At 50.0% G+C, this 19795-nt stretch overlaps 1 protein-coding gene and 1 long non-coding RNA gene across 10 annotated transcripts in view; one reads left to right on the forward strand and one right to left on the reverse strand.

The window, feature by feature from the left end:
- MYLK (myosin light chain kinase) overlaps nt 1-19795 on the forward strand; it is a 220904-nt gene that overhangs the window by 117180 nt on the left and 83929 nt on the right. For all 9 annotated transcript variants that reach the window (XM_001113525.5, XM_077993789.1, XM_015130014.3 and 6 more), the window contains exons 12-16: nt 7741-7878; nt 8723-8920; nt 9598-9847; nt 16000-16071; nt 16498-17483. In XM_001113525.5, the coding sequence (XP_001113525.3) occupies nt 7741-7878; nt 8723-8920; nt 9598-9847; nt 16000-16071; nt 16498-17483 (1644 nt within the window). The remainder of the gene's footprint in view (nt 1-7740; nt 7879-8722; nt 8921-9597; nt 9848-15999; nt 16072-16497; nt 17484-19795) is intronic.
- Nucleotides 2175-16827, reverse strand: LOC144339392 (uncharacterized). The gene is made up of 3 exons (XR_013414373.1): nt 15732-16827; nt 13512-13655; nt 2175-5252 (listed from the first exon to the last, which is right to left on the reverse strand). It is a non-coding gene; the product is annotated as an uncharacterized LOC144339392 (long non-coding RNA).

Here is a 19795-nt window from a genome sequence, read left to right on the forward strand (position 1 = left end):
CACCACGCCCAGCTAGTTTTTTGTATTTTTAGTAGAGATGGAGTTTCACCATGTTAGCCAGGATGGTCTCGATCTCCTGACCTCGTGATCCACCCGCCTCGGCCTCCCTAAGTGCTGGGATTACAGGCGTGAGCCACTGCACCCAACTGACAACTTCTTAAATACTTATATTGGCTACAGAGAAATATATTGAAGTAGAATAAATATGAGTTTTAACTTGCCTTTTTTATATATATTAAGAAGCTTAGTTTATTCAAAACATCTGTCCAAAAGCTTTTAACTCTACAAAGGCAAGCAATTAATTACATGTTAAAATTTATAACCAATATTTTCATTTTGTGTAGATTGAGTACAGAAATAGGTTTGTGTGCCACGTGGGTTCTTCGTGTTGCAGAAAGACTTCTGAGCATATACGTGTATGTTTGTGCCCATACCACAGAACTTGAGCCTCATTTTACCAATAGGGCCCTTATAGAGCTTTATAACTCTCCACCTCCACAGCCCACAGTCAGTCATAATTACATCGAGTCCCAGATCAACAATGCTACGCAGAATCACAGCATTGAGCTCCTAGTGGCAAAATGCGACCCAAGTGATGACAGTGGAACTGAAAGTGTGGTTTCCAGGCCCGCACTGGGAGGGAACAGTGGGTGGTTTGGAGGCCATACCTTTATGTTTAGAGTGTGATTATAACTTCTAAGACAGTGAAAAGGCTGTGGTTGCAGTGATCCTTGCTTCCCAGCTAGCAACCCTATCATTGCTGGTCAGAGATCTTTTTTGGGATATTATACGTCATGGTTCCTTTCATTCTTTTCCTCGCACACTTCTCTTCCCATTTGCTTCTTAAGTTCTGGGAGGAAGGGAGGCCAAAAGAGAACAAGGCTATGGGAGGAAAAATCCTTTTTATGCCACCAAGTAGCCATTTTGCTGACTTCAAGAAGGTTCTGTGTGGTTAGGAGACAGCTTTTTGTTTAAGGGGAATTCAGATGCCCCGGGGATTTACAGCTTGCACAAACCCCCTGGAAATGGGAAGGGGCTGCGTGGCGTGTCAGCAGGGAGAATGTAACTCCTCTGATAAATCCTCCAGAGTTGACAATCCTGGAATTTGGGGAAAGGAGGAGGCTGGTGGTGATCCCTGGACCATGCTAGATTTTGAACTCCAAATACAGGAAGGTGGGGGAACTATGCCTCCACGGTGCCCCCCCAGTTGGTGATCTATTGAATTTCCATAGTATAACGGGGTTTGGAGTAAATCAGAATTGCTGTTGGAATGGTACTTTGCATTGTAATAACTAAGGAATATAGCTCATGTTCACAGCCTGAGGAAAATATTTGGTAGATCCAAGATTAAGGCAAACGTGCATTGAATGCAAATTTGGATCCAGGAGCATGGGGCTTCAGAAAGTAGCACGTTGACCAGCAAATGTTGGCAGGTAGAAAAAAACACTTATAAGGAGAAATTCAGAATTCAGTTGTTTTTCCTGCTAAAACCATAGAAAGAAAAGGAAGGGCCATGGAGGGAAGATAGGAGAATTACTGTAGTGCGGAAGGAGATGCCAGATCGTGACCAGCCCCCAGGACAAAGGCAGCAGTGGGTTCCTAGTGTCAGGTCCCAGAGGAGCTAAAGGCCTCGCTCCTGGTGCTGGGTTTGAAGAACAGGCTTTATTGGTTATTTTATAAGAAGAATTAGTGCAAGAGATAATAAACTGCTCCTGTTTTGTGGGTGTCTAACTCTTCCTCTAAATAAGAGCTTTCCAAAACACCATGTTGGGTATCAATTTATATTAGCATTTTTAAAGTAAAACCACTATCAATTTGTTTTTAAGAAGGAATTGTTTCGGCCGGGCGCGGTGGCTCACGCCTGTAATCCCAGCACTTTGGGAGGCCGAGGCGGGCGGATCACTAGGTCGGGAGATCGAGACCATCCTGGCTAACACGGTGAAACCCCGTCTCTACTAAAAATACAAAAAATTAGCCGGGCGAGGTGGCGGGCGCCTGTAGTCCCAGCTACTCGGAGGCTGAGGCAGGAGAATGGCTTGAACCCGGGAGGCGGAGCTTGCAGTGAGCCGAGATCGTGCCACTGCACTCCAGCCTGGGCAACAAAGCCAGACTCCGTCTCAAAAAAAAAAAAAAAAAAAAAAAAAGAAGGAATTGTTTCGATAGGAAAAGTCTAATTGGCTAGAAAAGCTGGCTTGTTTTATTTAATTCTCATAACAACTCCACTTGACACGTCCAAATTCACTTCACAGATGAAGAAAGTGATGCTCAGGAGGTGATGGCAGCTGCCGGCAGTAGCCCAGCCCATCAGGGGCAGCACCAGGTCCCCACCCGCTTCGGCCCATGTGCTTTCTGCTTGGCTGCTCTGGGATCCTGATAGGTCATTTGTTTGATGCTTTTGCTTCACCAGAGCAATCGTTTCATGTTTAGTTTCATGACTAGGAACTGTCTTCAAAAACTTCTAATGAGTCAAAAACAGCCAAAATGGCAAGGGTGGAAAACTCCATGGGTCTATAGAATCATGAAGTGGGGAGTGCGTATATCTGTCTCTGTCTCTCATTCTCTCCCCCTTCCTTTGCTTCCCTTTCTCCCCGCTCTCTTCCTCACGGTCCCTCTTTTTCTTTTTCTGCTCTCTCACTGTTCTTCCCTTTCTCCCATTCTTGCTCTTTCTTAAGTCCTATTAACAGCTTTGGCTACATGGCATCATTTTTACTTGTCAGCAATCTGCTTTGGCTTATTCTTAGTCATTGTGCTTGTCTTTCCCGTTGGAGGACGGCCCAATCAATCTTTTTCCATTCTGTCAAAATGGGACAGTAGCAGTTTAATGACTGAGTCCGTGAGTGAATTGGCTAATACCAAGTAACAGAGCAACAGATAAATGCACTTTAGGTCCTTAATCTTAGGCAAGGAAAGCGAGGAGACTCAGCCATTTCTGCACGCCAGGAAGAAGGCCCTCTCTGGGCTCAGTCTCAGCAGAACAGCGGGAAGCACAGCTGTGGGAAAACCCAGGGTATATTTAGTGTGGCCCCATTTGAGCTGGGCAAGTCTGTCACTGGGTCCCGGCAAAGCATCCCTTGCTATTTGTGTGTCATGGCCAGTGTGTGTCCTCCCAAGACGAAGAAGGCTCGGGCTCTCTGAGACAACCTTGTCACTGGGGGCCTTTTGCCTCAGACCCTGGTCCTTAAACCAGGATGTTGCTAGAAGGAGGCTGAAGGATAAGCAGAGAGGAGTGACTCCCAGCATAATGGATAGCTCAGGACACGAATGGCAATGATGACAGAAAGCTCCTCGTAGAATTGGGATCTGCCTCTGCTCCCAGGACAGTCAAGGGAAAGCACCCAGACCAGGACCCCGCCAGCAGCATCCCCCTCCTCGGGGGGCATCGCAGCCGCAGGACCTTAGGACAGGCGAGCTTCTTTCTCTGAGTCCCAGCTCCCTCCACTGTAAAACAGACACAATCTGCCCAATACTTCCGAGACGTTGAGGATAACACTGAATGAGCTGTGAGCATCTTTTGGAATCGTGGAGCGCTGGGCTTTATAAGGAATCATCATCACGTGAAAGTTCTGGTTTGAGGGGCGCTTCTCACTGTAGTTCTTATCAGGTTGAATTTCCACAACCAAAGGAGTCAGTTGGGTTGGAAAAGTCAGAAAACATTGATTTTTATACTTCTTGTGTGCCATGTGTTGTTCTAGCTGTTTTACATGTTTTTTAATCATCTAAAACCCTGCAATATTACCATGCATTAGACTGATGATGTAGACATCATACTTTTCAGTATTATGTTACCATCAGTTTAGAGGAGAGAACACTGAGGTTTCCTTTGGGAAGCTTGCTTCAGATCACACAGCCAGGGCCATGTGTTGAGAATGCCAGTTTCCATCTGTCCCTTCGTATCTTATCTAAGTCCACATGAGAGTGAGCATAAACTGATAGAGTCTAGAGGCCAGAGATGAGCCAGAATAATTTGTTTGGCTTTGGAATGAATTGAAATACACACACACACACACACACACACACACACACACACACGTGTTGCCCTTTTCACCTGGCTTGTCTCTGTTCTGCTTTAGTTTTTCTCAGTTGCCAGGGATCTAGGATATGGGTCAGCTGACAATGTGTTTGTCCTGGAGCGGTCACCATGGGCACCGTTGGAGGAGACTGTTTCCCTTTGAAGAGATGCCTATGTAACATCCCGGGCTTGTCGTCGGAAGGCCTGGGCATGAGCTCTGGGTCTGCCCACACTGGCCCCATGACGTTAGCCAAGTCGCTTCCCCTTAGTTAAGTCTCTCCTGGTCTCTACACCAGTACAGTGGAGTGGCGAGTTGGAATTGGGTCCCACCTTGCTGGTCTCAGAACAGGCTTGTTCTGAACATTCATTCCCAATCATTTCCATCTTCCCTTCATTCTTGCTGTAGGGCTTTAGGGAACAAAACACAGGGCCAGAGGCAATGAGTGACACCAGAACTAAATGTCTGCCGATCAGCCGGTTCCTCCCAAGTTCACTCACTCATCTCCTGGAGGGGGTGCAACGAAAGCTTGTCCTCAATTTACTTTGAGATATATCCCTTGATATTTTTAAGCAATGCATTTGTATTCCTAACAGTATTTGCCTCAGGTCATATAAAAATGAGTCCATAACCCTTGGGTGAGGCCCAGACTCCGTTGGTTCTTTGGCTGCTGATAAACCCATCACGTAATTGAGCCGAAGTGGATAAATGTGAGTCAGTTCTCATGCCAGCCTCATACAAATGTTCTCATTGATAATAATGGTTGTATAAAGTATTTTTACCTATTATCTCTTTAAAACTACCCAAAGTCCTGTGATGATACCATGACTTCCCCTAGAGACCAATGAGGAAGTGGGGCTTCAGACGAGGCAGACTAGCCTGAGGCCGGGATCCCCTCCACAGCTGCCGGTGGAACCAGTGAGCTGCCTGGTGGGAGGCAGCTGCCGGGCCACCCTTTCATGCATACTTCTGAGCTCCCAGGGGAGGGAGGGACAGATAGGCTTTTAGTCCCCAATGGCTGAGACCCACAGGGTGACTTGGCTTTGCCAAACCCCTAGACCAGGAAACAGGGGCTGTGGGAAGAACCCAGAGACGGTGGGGTTGAAGAGGAGACTGCCACAGGCTTGAAGGGGAGTACGCTGGCGTTGGTGAGGTTCCCGTAGCATCTAGGAATTTGAGCCCATCTGCACGAAGCTCTGTAAGGCTGGGGACTCACTGAGATTGCAGAGGCAGGAACAGGGAGTGCTGTGGAAAGACAAAAACATTTTGTCTTTGAGCCTTCTCAGTCTGTGCGAGACAGGAAATTCCTCAACTCTCCTGAGGCAGCCAGCTTTCCTGACTGCTGCAGCCTAGTGAGAGAAACAAGATAGATCTATCCTTTTCCAATCGTGTGTCCCCCAAGCCCACTCCCGGAGCCCCCACCAAGGCCCCTGGCAGCCCTCCGTCAAAGGCTGCGATGCTGAGTCAGGAGCACCGGAGAACAGCAGGAGCCTGAGAGCCCCATCTTCCAAGGGTACCGTCGGGGGGTACCTGCTTTCACACTCAGGCTCCATGCCCTTCAATTGCACCTGCTTTGGGGGAAGTTTTCCTCCAGCCTCTTGGGCCTTCCCAGTCTCTCCCTATCCAGGTTCCCAGAGGCTGGGCTAGGAAAGTTCTACAGTAGGCCTGCTTTCATTTTCAGTGTCAACAGATAAAAATTCAGTGGCAACTTTGGAGGTGAGACCTGCCTAGATACATTACATACCCTGGAAACCTCCCCTATGACTCTGCTTCTTGCAGAAGGTCTAGTATTTGTGGTCTTGTGTTGATAAGAACCCAAAATGCCAGTGACCCTTTCCCCAGAAACTTAGGGTTTAAGTTAGATATCCTAACCCTCCCCTTCTCAACAGCTGCACCTGCCAAAAACAAAAACAAAAAAAATGCTAAAATGGCATTGCTGAGATTCAAGCTGCCTGGCTCACAGGACCAAGGGAGAAACCAGAGGCTGGGCAGCCATGGCTTGTCCTGCACCAGGATTGTCCTTTGTGAGAGGTGGACAGCAGGGCCAGCCACTCTGCAGCCCCCTCCCCTTCAGCCTCCTGTGAGGCGGAGATTCTAAGAATGAGGAAAGGCTGTTCACCCACCTCCACAAGAAACTGAATGCGAGTGAGGGGCCAGGCCTCTCACCCTCCTTGACTTGCCAACACATTCCCTCTCTCAAATAAATTGATTTTTTCTCCCAGTTTTTATTGAGGTATTATCGATGTACAATAAACTACATAGACTTAAGGTGCTCAATTTGATAAGTTTTGCCATATGCACACACATGAAACCTTTGCCATGATTTTTTAAAGTGAACTTCTCATTGCCCCCAAATGTTTCCTCATGCCCCTTTATAATCCAACCCCCCGTCCCCTGCCCCACGCCACTCCTGATCTGCTTTCTGTCACTGGACTTTGCATTTTCTAGAATTTTATATAAATGGAGTCATCCAATATGTACTCTCTCTTTGTCTGGCTTCCTTTTTTTGTTTGTTTGTTTTTGTTTTTGAGACAGAGTCTTGCTCTGTCTCCCAGGCTGGAGTGCAGTGGTGTGGTCATGACTCACTGCAGCCTCAACCTTCCAGGCTCAAGTGATCTCCCACCTCAGCCCCCCGAGTAGCTGGGACTACAGCTTGGTGTCTTTCATTCAACGTAATTATTGTGTGATTCATCCCTGTTGTGGTACCCTCAGTAGTTCATTCTTTTTTGTTGCTGAGTAATATTCCATTGTGTGGATATATCACAATTTGTTTATTTACTCACCTGTCGATGGACATTTGGGTCATTTCTAGTTTGCAGCTATTTTGAATGAAGCTGCTCTGAACGCTTGTGTACAAGACTTTGTGTGGATATGTGCTTGCATTTCTCTCGCGGACATACCCAGGAGTGGCATGACTAGATCCTAAGGGAAGTATATGTTTAACTTTTTAAGAAACTGCCAAACTGTTTTCAGGAGGTTCTGTACCACCTGCCACACGTATGAGAGTTGCAAGTTCCTCCACATCCTTGTCAAGACCAATTCCTGGGATGTGATGTCTTTTTCTTTTTAGCCGTTCTAATGAATGTAGTGTCTTTGGCTTTCATGAGGTGCTTAAAACCTCCTAGGATGGGAATGGAGCACCATATAATTATAGAAAATGATAGAGAAGCTCTTCAGTTCTGTCTTATGAGAGATAGCAAGATGTATTGTTAAATTAAGAAGATGTCAATTATTTTGTATAACGTGCTTTCATTTACTTTTTTAAGAAGAAAATAAATGTGTTTGCCTCTATATGTTACACACACAGATCATCTCTGGCAAGATGAACAAGAGACAGAAAACTTGTTGCCTCTGAGGAGAGATGACTTGTGGCCGGAGGATGGGGTGGGAGGGAGACTTTCCATACTCTTTGGTACCTTTTGAATTTTGTACCATGTGAGTGTATCATTTATTTGAAAAAATAAATAAAATGTTTTAAAAACTCACAAACTTATAAAAGCTCATTGTCCATTCTTGGCTATCAGGCAAGAACATCGTCATTGCCAAGCAGAGAAATGGGAGGCATCTTGTTCCTAATGATCTCTAGGAACTCCAAACACTCTTTATCTGTTAGCTGCCAGTTTCTGGTGGGAACCTGAGCATCAACACTGTCGTGTACCAATTGGTCATTCAGTCTGTGTGTGTTGAATGAACGCATGAATGTTCACCCCACGTTCTGTTTTCTACCACACAGAAAAGAAGAGTAGCGGGAAGAGCGAGTACCTTCTGCCTGTGGCCCCCAGCAAGCCCACTGCACCCATCTTCCTGCAGGGCCTCTCTGATCTCAAAGTCATGGATGGAAGCCAGGTCACTATGACAGTCCAAGTGTCAGGTCTGTCTCTGCAGCTGTCTCTCAGGGATTAACATGAAAATTGGTTGCAATGAGTATTGCTCTCCGAGGACCCGCTCACATCATTGATCCACCAGAAAATCAGATGGGACCATCAAACGATGGACCCAAAGAAATGGAGACTCTTGTCCTCCCTTTTCTGCCTTCTCTGGGTGGGATTTTCTGGATTCATGATTAAATGGTCCAGAGGAAGAGGATGGCCATATAGCTAGAGCAGTAAGAGATTAATTTGAAGACATAGTGTGGCCAGTGTAGCTGGAAGGTAATTTGAAGACTGGTACAAAACCAGATTATGGGCTGGGCATGGTGGCTCACGCCTGTAATCCCAGCACTTTGGGAGGCCGAGGCAGATCATGAGGTCAGTAGGTTGAGACTGTCCTGGCTAACACGGTGAAACCCCGTCTCTACTAAAAAATCCAAAAAATTAGCTGGGTGTGGTGGCAGGCACCTGTAGTCCCAGCTACTTGGGAGGCTGAGGCAGGAGAATGGCATGAACCCAGGAGGTGGAGCTTGCAGTGAGCTGAGATTGTGCCACTGCACTCCAGCCTGGGTGACAGAGCGAGACTCCATCTCAAAAAAAAAAAAAAAATTGTGAGAACTTCCCAAATCTCAGAAGATGTTCTCAGTTGCTCTATTCAAATTTTAAGGTCCTCCTGACAAACCCACGAGGTAGATCCTGTTCGAATTCCTATTTTACTGATGGGGAAGTGGAAGCATAGAGAATTGTTGGAGTGTTTCATCCAACATCACTGTATTAAGTGCAGAGTTGCTGCATGGCCGGGGAGGACCTCCCTGACCAATCCCCCTTCCCCTCCTCCTGGTTCAGGGAATCCACCCCCTGAGGTCATCTGGCTGCACAATGGGAACGAGATCCAAGAGTCAGAGGACTTCCACTTTGAACAGAGAGGCACTCAGCACAGCCTTTGTATCCAGGAAGTGTTCCCGGAGGACACGGGCACATACACCTGCGAGGCCTGGAACAGTGCTGGAGAGGTCCGCACCCAGGCCGTGCTCACGGTACAAGGTGAGGCTGACCCACTCAGAGCGAGTGGGAAGGAGGAGCTGTTGCAGCCTCTCCAGAAGTGATTTGGAGGCAAGGAAACCACATGAGGCTACTTTGTTCCCATTGTGGGCCGTCTGCTCCCTCAGTCCTATCCCAGCCCCGGAGGCCAGCTCCCTGTCCAACATCGCAAGCTCTGACTGAGTGGGGCTGCCCTTCCCAGCTTTCTGAAGTCCCTGCCCTCTCTGAGTTACTGGTGCCAAGGTGCATAGAGTACTAAGAGGGAAATCTGTAATATACTTAACAATTTGGCAGTAATAACTTTTGAGGTGAGTTATGGGCTTAACAGGGTGCTTGCCATTAGACAACAATATTTAAGAGGAGAGACAAGTTAAGCACACATAAAGTGAGTGACAACTCTTAATCACACACATTGGATGCAGATCATTAGCACCTGGCTTGGTGCCCTTGTGCCTTCTGGGCTACCTCCCCTTACTTGGATATACAGTCATGCTCATATTATCCTCTGATTGTGCAACGAGAAGGGTGTGCTGCATTTGTGTGTCCAATCACAGTGATTTTGGACAAGCTGTTACTTGGGTGACATGCTGTCTTCCCACCCTTCACCACCATGGAGAATTGAGTGGACACTGCCTGCTGAGGGGTCTCCCTGTTTAGCTCTGCCCTTTGCCAACTTCCAGAGCCTCACGATGGCACCCAGCCCTGGTTCATCAGTAAGCCTCGCTCGGTGACAGCCTCCCTGGGCCAGAGTGTCCTCATCTCCTGCGCCATAGCTGGTGACCCCTTTCCTACTGTGCACTGGCTCCGAGATGGCAAAGCCCTCTCCAAAGACACTGGCCACTACGAGGTGCTTCAGAATGAGGACGTGTTCACCCTGGTTCTAAAGAAGGTGCAGCCCTGGCATGCCGGCCGGTATGAGATCCTGCTCAAGTGAGTCTGCATGTCCGGCCAGCCTCCCTTAACCCTTCCCTCCAAATTCCTAGCTCCCCTAACCTGGGTCTGGGCAGCCAGAAGAAGCACAAACCAATGTGGGGCTTGGACTTCCAGGTAAAGCAAGTGCAGGCTCGGTGCTGCTCACAAGCTTTTGCTTCTTCCACTTCAGTAGAGCAAGTGTTCATTAGAACCTTCCCTTTTGAGCTCAGTTCCCCAGAATCCTGTCTTGTCACATCCTTGTTCCCCCATTATGTGGCCTATGGTGAGTATGAAGGAAGGAGGAATGGATTAAGTTGGAAAAGCAGGGGGAGAGAGGGAACGCATTTGTTATCTATTGCCGTGTAACAAATTACCCTGAAACTTAGCAGCTTGAGACGTTTATCATCTCCCAGCTGGGAATTTGGAAGCAGCTTGGCTGGATGATTTTGAAGTTTCAGTCAGGATGTCGGCAGGGGCTGCAGTCTCGGAGGCTTGACTGACACTGGAGGACCCGCTTCCAAGGCTCACTCCCATGACTGTGGCAGGAGGCTTAACTCCTCACTGGCTGCTGGCAGGAGGCCTCAGCTCCTCACTGGCTGTTGGTGGGAGGACTCAGTTCCTTGCCTTGTGGACCTCTCCGTGGGGCTGCTTGAGTGTCTTTACAGAGCTAGTGATCGAAGAGGGAGCCCAGGTCGGAGCTTGCAGTGTCTTTTAAGACCTACCCTTGGAAGCCATACACCATCACTTCCGACTTTGTTAGAAGTGAGTCACTAAGTACAGTCCATACTCAAGGGGAGGTAAATTCAGTTCCACCTCTTGGAGAGAAGAATTTGCAGACATTTTAAAACTGCCACAAGGAGGTTACCTTTCCCCATTACTTTTTTCTCTCCTTTTCAAGGTCTTGCTAGGTTACGTGGGCAGGTCAGCTCCATAAGGCACACTGCTACATGTCCAGGCCTAGAACAGTGGTGAGCCCATAGTCCATGTTGGACTAATGAATAATCTAATGAATAATCATATTCATTAGATGAGTATGATTCAGAAGTGCTCTTTTACCTGGAAAATGCTCTGTCTCTTAAAATCCTATGCCAGCCCTGGATTGAGGGAGACAGAATGCCTTCTGTGGGTCCTGGGGTTCGTGTAAGCATCAAAGAAGAGCATTTGTCTGCACCTAACCTACAAATAGGAGGCCGTACCACATCCTGAGGATGGTTAGACCTGTCCTGGCCCGGGTGCCTGACCACTTTGCAAGGGGCTTTCTCTCCTGTACTTTATCATCTCCCCATACTGAGCCCATCATGTTCACAGCTCTGAGCTACAAATAGGCTCTAGAGCTAAATGCCAAGGCTACTGCAACACCCAATATGTACCCCATCCCCTTAGGTCCTTTGTGACCATGTGCTTTATACCTGTATCAGTTATCTTTTGCTGCAAAACAAACCACCCCAATACTTAATAACTATTAAAAATAGCTACTTTTTTAAAAAGCAGTTTTATTATTTCTTAAGAGTCTTTGGATCTCCTATAAAGTTCTGCTGATTTAGGCAAGGCTAATCTCAGCTGAGCTCAATGACATGCCTGTTGCAGTCAGCTGATGGGATGCTTGCAGGCTGCTGGTCACCCTACTGTTATTAGCAGTCCACTCAGAACGCATCAACTGCCTTTGCCTTATGCTTGAACTAGTTATTACCAGGAAGGCCACTCTGCCTCCAAAGTGGGGAGAAGGTACACGCTTACTCCCTAGGTCAGTACAAAGAATGGAAACCGGTGATGTGTAAAAATACCTGCTGATGATCTTGTCTGTATGGAAGGAGAAGCACTTTGAGATAATACTTACGTTACTCAAGCCAGACATCCTAGAGGAGATGAGCTTGTTTTGGGATTTTGATGGAAAAGGAGGGTTGAGTCTTGGCAAATGTGATAAGGCTTAGCTGTTGAGTAGGCCGAGCAAGAAAGGGTGGGGTAGAGGCAGAGCCAAGCAAAGGGCTGTGGGAAGTTTGCCAGGCCAGAGAGGAGGCGTGCACCAGGAGGTCGGCAGGCAGACTGTCTGGGGCCAGCTGGGGACAGTCATAAAATTTAGACTATCCCAGCTGGAAGGGGCCTCAGAAGTTATCTAACCTCATCATCATTTAATAATGGGGGAAACTGAGATCTCAGGGTTATGGATTTGCTCGTGGCCACCCAAAGGCAAGTAACAGAGCCCAAGTTCAAACCCTCATCTTTTGACTGAAATCAGATGCTCTTCCATTCCTTATGGCTCTGCATGGAGAGTTTCTCCCAAGTGCACAGGGAACTGGAAGGACCTGGGAAACCACACGAGAGCCTCCACCTGTGCAGCCTTTGCCTCTTTTTCTTCCCCGAAGTCCAACCTCTTCATTCCTTTCAGAGGCCGCTGCCCTGGCCTTGACTTTGTCCCCACCTAAGAAGAAGCAAGTCCGTGGAGAGTTTCCTAAGCGTACGTGGCAGGCCTGCCAGAGACCTCGCTCCTTCAGCGACTTGGACCCAGGGCAGGGTGCCTTTCGAGGGGAACGATTGGATGGCTGGGAGGAAGCCAGGGGTCTGGTGTGCAGGGGCAGAGGGCTGGGCAGATCCTGCCTGTCCCTGCTAGGTTTGTGAGGCAAGTATGGGTGGGTAGTTTCTGCCTCTCTTCCCTTCCTAGCTCTTGTCTACTGAACCAAAAGGGAAATGACAAAACGTCAGCTCAAAATTCCAGCTGGAATACTTGAAACACTTGATACTTGCCAGGAAATTAGGTTTTTTTTGTTTTTTTGTTTTTTTTCCGAGACGGAGTCTCGCTCTGTCGCCCAGGCTGGAGTGCAGTGGTACAATCTTGACTCATTGCAAGCTCCGCCTCCTGGGTTCACGCCATTCTCCTGCCTCAGCCTCCGGAGTAGCTGGGACTACAGGCGCCGGCCACCACGCCCGGCTAATTTTTTGTATTTTTAGTAGAGACAGGGTTTCACCGTGTTAGCCAGGATGGTCTTGATCTCCTGATCTCATGATCCGCCTGCCTCGGCCTCCCAAAGTGCTGCGATTACAGGTGTGAGCCACCGCGCTTGGTCGAAATTAGTTCTTTAAACTGATTTTTCCATATAAAACCCATCCAAGAGCTAGACGATTCAGGGTGGGACAGGATCCAAGGCTTTGTAACCAGAGTGGGACTCTTATTCAGGGCTTCGTTAGCAGAGGCGAAAGGACTCTGTTTGTCTGTGAAAGTTTCAGTATGTAGGATGACAGCCCTGTATGCTCTGTGGCAGCTCCTGGGATGCGGCCTCATCTTCAGCCCCAGCCCTGATTTTGTAACGGGGTGTGTGCAGTTGTCGAAGATGGCCCCAAGACCCTGTTCCAGCAGCTTAGGTGATCTGACGTGTGGGTCCCACGCAGGAGGCCACTATGAACTTTGTAGGCTGCAAATGAACCCACGGTTTGTCTTTAAGGCCCAGCAGAGATTTCAGTGTATGGCTGTAGGAATGGTTACCACCAGATCACCCCACCACCGGATGTTCCCCTTAATGGGTCAGCCTTGGTATCCCAAGTCCTCCACCTTCCTCTGACCCCTTAGCCTGCTGGGTGCCACAGGGCAAGGCCTGGGGCTGGACTGGGCAGGAGCCCTTGAGAGGCTTATCTGAGTCTGTGCTCCCCAGCTTGAGCACAGGTCATGGGAAGTGACAGAAGCCCTTACCTGCTTCCCCCGTGGGGAGAGTCGGCTTCCTCCAGCTTGGGGCACAGGGCTGGCCACTGCCAAAGCCTCAGAGGAGTCCAGCTGGGGTAAAGCAGCCATCTGGGCAGCGTCTGCTCCTGATGTTTGCATCTGGGCTGTGTTCTACTGGTGACAGGAGAAACTCTGCTGAGGAGATGCTGAAAGGACTGCCAGGCAGACACAGCCCTTGGACATCTCATCTTCCTGCTCCCTGTCAACCCAAGCACCCACAAGGCTGTGCTTAAAAATAGGAAAAGAGTGGCCTGACCCTGGCCAGCAGCCTGGCAGAAGCAGGGTGACTTCACATGGTTATTCTACAAGCTCACCCAAAGCCCATAAGCCTTTTTGAGTGTTGAGAACTCGGGGCACACTGAGAACCTCTTAGTCTTCCCAGGGCCTGGCACCCATGAGGTTTCTAACCACTGTTTGTTGAGCAAAAGAACACCCTGAACTCAAAATTCTCCAGACTTGAGACTCCCTGCCCTTGAGTCTGTGCCCTCTGAGAGCCTGAGTATTGAGGAGGGTGGCTGGGAGGCTATGGGATGCATGGCCAGGGAGGAGAGAAGAGTGAAAGAGCTAAGGCAGCCAGGAAGGTACCTGCACCAGCACTGCCTGGGACAGCACGAGGGCACTGGGAAACGGACAAAGGAGAGGAGCCCAGCAGGCAAGAGGAGGGTTGGAGGATAGCAACGATTGGCTTCTCCTTGTTTCAAATGGGTACCAGCACCAAACGGTGAGCGGTGCCCCAGAGCCCCTGAGAATCCTGTGCTAGGCCATGGGCTGCCAGTGTCCCTCCACTGGGAGGGAGGCCTTGTAGAGTGAGGTGGAGACCCACAAACACCAGCAGAATGCACAAGAACGCATGCTCAGATGCCTGTCTGGGTGGATGTAACTCACATGTGCACATATTCCCAAACATGGACCTCCAGGTGCAGGTGCCCACCAGCTAGACCAGTATATGTGTGCATCATGTGTATGACTGATATCTACATATGCGCATGGACACACACATGTCCCAGACCAGATTTGTACTGATAAGCAGAGTAGGGTGGGGTGCAAACGTCATAGGGTCACAGTTCCTAACCCCTGCCTCCACTAGCAAGCTCTGTGAGTTTAGGCAAATAACTTAACCTTGACCTTTAGTATTATTATTTTTTAATGGAAATGAGGTCTTGCTATGTTGCCGAAGCTGGTGTCAAACTTGCCAGGTCAAGCAATCCTCCCACTTCAGCCTCCCAAAGTACTGGGATTACAGGCATGAACCAGTGTGCCTGGACTACTTTACCTTTATAAGCCTCATTTTTCTTACCTTATAAAAACAGTGCTGACTCTAATCTCACAGAGCTGTTCTGAGATTAAATGAGATGGCTCATGTAAAGAATCTGTCACAGAGCTTGGCACATCTGCTATTGGGTCTGAGTGCTAGTGAGACGGCCACATCCAGGGGCATGAGTGGGAGCACTGTTGTCAGAGACCCTGAGGGTCCCACCCCAGAGCCCCCTTTCCTTATCTTTAAATTGGGCATGGCAGTACTCTATACCTCTCTGGCATGCTGTGGGTATCAAGAAAGAACTGTGTGTGGGTGTCATGAAAGCTAGAGGGTGCTGTATGAAATGCAGTTGTTATAACCATCACTAGTCTTCTCTGGCTCACAGACCTCCCCTCACCACTTCCCCTAGCCTGAGCAGAACCTTCTTGGCCGGTCAAAGCTCAGAAATGCCAGCAGGTGGCAGCCTTATGGGGTTAGAGGGACAATCTGCTGCAAATGCACTGCACTGCAGCCAGGCAGGGTACAGCCCCTCCCCTGAGCAGAGGGCCTGAGCCTCTGTGCACCAGCAGGAGACTGAGTAGGTTTATGGACACGAAAAAACCTGAGCCCTCCCCACCTGAAGGAAGAAGAGAAAGGGCCACTCATGTAGGAAAACACTTGTTGGGTTTTTAACACAAAAAGTTCTGATCTGAGAGCATTATCAATGAGTGGGGGTGGAGGGTGCTTCCATTCCTGGGAAGGAGAGGGAAAGGAACTACCTCTGTGTTAAGGGATCATGGAGTCAGAGTCAAGGTCACTGGGCAGGCCCACCACCAGGGCCTATCTGTCTAGACCCAGCTGCTCTATCACAGTCCCCAGCAGGGTTAGCCTTTCTCCTTCCCCTTTTATTGGTTGAGTGACTGATTGATTGAATGATTACATTATATACTTACAGAAAAGTATTCCTACTTCTGGATGCCTGCCTTAGCTGTTGTCCAGAGATTCTGTTTTTCTTCTTCTTTTTAAATAAGAGCTGAGAAAATAAAGGGTGACCACAGAGTGAGAGGGTCCTGCCCTCAATCTAAGGCTGGGGTGAATGTCACAGCCAAGCCGTCGACTTCCATCTTCCCTGGTGGCCAGCAGCCTGTGATCAAGTCCACACTGAACAGGCCCTTTGCCCAGAGGGCCTCTTGATCTTTATTGATCTTTGGAATTCCTCAGGAACCGGGTTGGTGAATGCAGTTGCCAGGTGTCACTGATGCTACAGAACAGCCCTGCCGGAGCCCTTCCACGGTGAGTGCCCCCAACAGCTGCCTCACCAGGCCATGCCCCCATCCCCACCATCCTCCAGGCCCCAGCAGCCCCCGCCCAGCAGCCCTAGATTGTTTGTGTCCTGCAGTTGAGGCTGCCAAAGCCAGAAGGGAGAGCCTGGAAGGCGAATGAGGGAGGGAGAGCAGGGGAAGGAGGGAGGGATTTTTTTTTTTTTTTCACACACCCTTATAAGGCTACTGAAGTCATTACCGATGTAATAAACCAACTAAGCAAGCGAGCGCCTCTCACCAATGTTCCCATCTATAAACACAGCCTGGCCGGCCTTCCCCCTCCCCTCCCGCTCCCCTCTACCCTCCCACCCTCAGGGATTTGCTCTCCCCTGACGTTTCTTTCTTACCCAGCCCCTTTTCCTCCTGCTACTTTCCTTTCTTCCTTCACTGGTTGCAGGGGGAGGGAGCCTGCCAGCTGTGAGGGCCTCTGTGGTGGAGGAGTTGGTGCTGATGGTGGTGGTAGTGACCGCTATGGGACCCTGAGGCCTGGCTGGCCAGCAAGAGGGCAGGGTTGGCCAGAGGAGGAAGACGGCGAGGACGTGCGAGGAGTGCTGAAGAGGCGCGTGGAGACGAGGCAGCACACCGAGGAGGCGATCCGCCAGCAGGAGGTGGAGCAGCTGGACTTCCGAGACCTCCTGGGGAAGAAGGTGAGTACCAAGACCCTATCGGAAGACGACCTGAAGGAGATCCCAGCCGAGCAGATGGATTTCCGTGCCAACCTGCAGCGGCAAGTGAAGCCAAAGACTGTGTCTGAGGAAGAGAGGAAGGTGCACAGCCCCCAGCAGGTCGATTTCCGCTCTGTCCTGGCCAAGAAGGGGACTCCCAAGACCCCTGTGCCTGAGAAGGTGCCACCACCGAAACCTGCCACCCCGGATTTTCGCTCAGTGCTGGGTGGCAAGAAGAAATTACCAGCGGAGAATGGTAGCAGCAGTGCTGAGACCCTGAATGCCAAGGCCGTGGAAAGTTCCAAGCCCCTGAGCAATGCACAGCCTTCAGGGCCCTTGAAACCCATGGGCAACGCCAAGCCTGCTGAGACCCTGAAGCCCATGGGCAACGCCAAGCCTGCTGAGACCCTGAAGCCCATGGGCAACACCAAGCCTGCTGAGACCCTGAAATCCGCTAGCAAAGAAGAACTCAAGAAAGATGTTAAGAATGATGTGAATTGCAAGAGAGGCCATGCAGGGACCACAGATAATGAAAAAAGATCAGAGAGCCAGGGGACAGCCCCAGTCTTCAAGGAGAAGCTGCAAGATGTTCGTGTGGCAGAGGGCGAGAAGCTGCTGCTCCAGTGCCAGGTGTCTTCTGACCCCCCAGCCACCGTCACCTGGACACTGAATGGAAAGACCCTCAAGACCACCAAGTTCATCGTCCTCTCCCAGGAAGGTAAATGAGCGTGGGGGTTGGGGAAGAAGGGGCCTCTGTACCAGGGCCACTGCTAGCTCATGGAGCCTTGGTCTTGCTGACCCCTGTCAGCAGCCTGGGTAGGAGGGCCGCACCCCTGTTTCCTGCTCACTCAAGGATAGGTCCCCGCTCAGGGACCTTGGGTACGTGCACCAAGGCTGGGGCTAAGGGCTGGGATGCTGGTCCTTGTGGCACATGCCCACATCTCGGCACCCATCTGGCAGAGCCCTCTCATGGCACCGCCACCTGTGGCTCCCCAGAGGAGACCTGAGCCTGAGTTGATTCCCAGCTCCAGCATGGACAGGGCTCTGTTCACAGGCTTGGAGGTGGGGGACACGGAGGCTGGAGCCAGCAAGAAGCTCTGAGTAAAGAGCTATTTAGAGCAGCGTCTTAGGTTTGGGGAAGGGTGTGCAGTGACCAGGTGGCACGGAGCTCTGAGTTGGGGTCAAGAATAACTTAAGTCTTGATAGCATTATGGGTTTGAAAGGATCTGTCAGGAAAGCCAAAATCCCAAAACAGCCCCTACAGCACACACTCACGGTCAGACAGAGCTGCTCGCTTCCTAATTTGGATGAGACTTTTGTTTGCTGGTATTTCACATTCTTGGGTGGTGGGGAGAGGAGGGGGGCCCCAAAGCCTTCCATCTGTGTGGACTTTTGGGGTCTGGAGTTTTCAGAGGGGCCAGTTTATACTTGGAGAGGAGATGGGGGTGACACAGGAGTATTTTCTCTGGACCCTCAATTTGGTTTGAAGTGCTTTTGTAAATCCCAAGTCTAGGTGGGAGCTCCAAGGCCAGCTGACCTCCACACCCCATTCTGGCAGCCAGCGTAGGGATAGGTTGCCAGCACGGAACAGAGTCCTGCCTGAGCTGATGCTGGTGGCTCTGGCCAGAGCCCGGTGTTTTGTTAAGGAGAAAGCTTACAAAGAAGCTCCTGGGAAGTGACATTTCACCCTTGAGGGGCAGAGGGCAGCCACAGAAGAGGCCGGAGTGGACAGGTCCTGTCAAATCTGAGTCAGCTGAGATGTCAGAGTGCTCTCCCCATGGGCTGCTCCCCTCCTTGTCCCCTGGCAGCACCCTCCCCATACCCTCCCTCACCTTCTGATGCTGCCTGCCTTCCCCTCACAAGCAGAATGGAGCATTCGAAGATCACAGAATCCCTCTCAGCCCCCAGTAAGGGTCTGTCTTCCCTCTATATCTGGAACAGCACACCTGGAACAGTTGAGCATGCTGAATCTCAGTGCTGAAGGAGTGAAGAGAACACTGGCTGGCAGAGAGAAAAGTGTGTTATTTTCTGCTAATGTGTTGACGCAGTAACTTTTCCATGTGGATGTCCTCAGATTGGCAGGGTCCTCCAGAAGTCATCTCCTCCATCCCCCACCTCTGCTGGCTCAGCCCCCCTCCCCTGAGGCATGGGGGATTATTGGGCTGGGGTGACACGTCCAGAGGAGTGGACACCACAGCCTGTCCTGCTGCCCTTGTGGGGCTCTCCCACTTGGAAAGTCCTTGGTAAAACTGATTGGAAACCCTGACTGGGAGCATTTCCCAGGTCGCCCTATGGTGATCTCTCTGGGCAGGATGCAGGGTGTCATCCACCATCCTCAGGACAAGGTTGGGGCTGTCGCCTGGCTGTATGATCTTTTTTCATTATCTGTGGTCCCTGTATGGGCTCTCTTGCAGTTCACATCATTCTTAACATATTTCTTGAGTTCTTCTTTGCTAGCGAATTTCAAGTTCTCATCAGGCTTGGCGTTGCCCATGGGCTTCAGGGTCTCAGCAGGCTTGGCGTTGGGAGGTTTGTGGCTGCTCCAGACTCAGGGAAACTGAGGTTAAGTCAGCTGGGGACAGCTGCTCTCGGGCTTGCATGGGGTTTAAACCCAGAGCCATCAACAGCAACTTACAAACAATTCACTTAACTAAGTGTTGTAAGGCAGACCCCAGGCCTGGTCTCAGAAACCCTTCTGAGCCATTAGCCACTGTTTTCTTGCACCCTGAGTGCCTGCAGTATGTTTTCCCTGCTGGTCCCTGAGTGGTAAAGACCCTAGAGATCCTAGCCACTCCAGCTTCCCTTCCCATGGAAACCATCCCAGAGGGAACAATTCAGATCCAGAGCAGCAGCAGAAGAAATGATCCAAGGAAGGCTGCACACGGAGAGGAGAGAGACCAGGAGAGGTGGGAAGGGATTCCAGAGAGAGCCCCAAATCAAACTGCAAGACATCTTCTAAATATTTTTAAATTGTGTTTAAAGAATAGCTGACATCTGTTGAACACTACGTGCTAGACACTATCTTAGGCC

Source organism: Macaca mulatta, chromosome 2 (assembly GCF_049350105.2).
Source record: "Macaca mulatta isolate MMU2019108-1 chromosome 2, T2T-MMU8v2.0, whole genome shotgun sequence".
NCBI classification, from domain to species: domain Eukaryota; kingdom Metazoa; phylum Chordata; class Mammalia; order Primates; family Cercopithecidae; genus Macaca; species Macaca mulatta.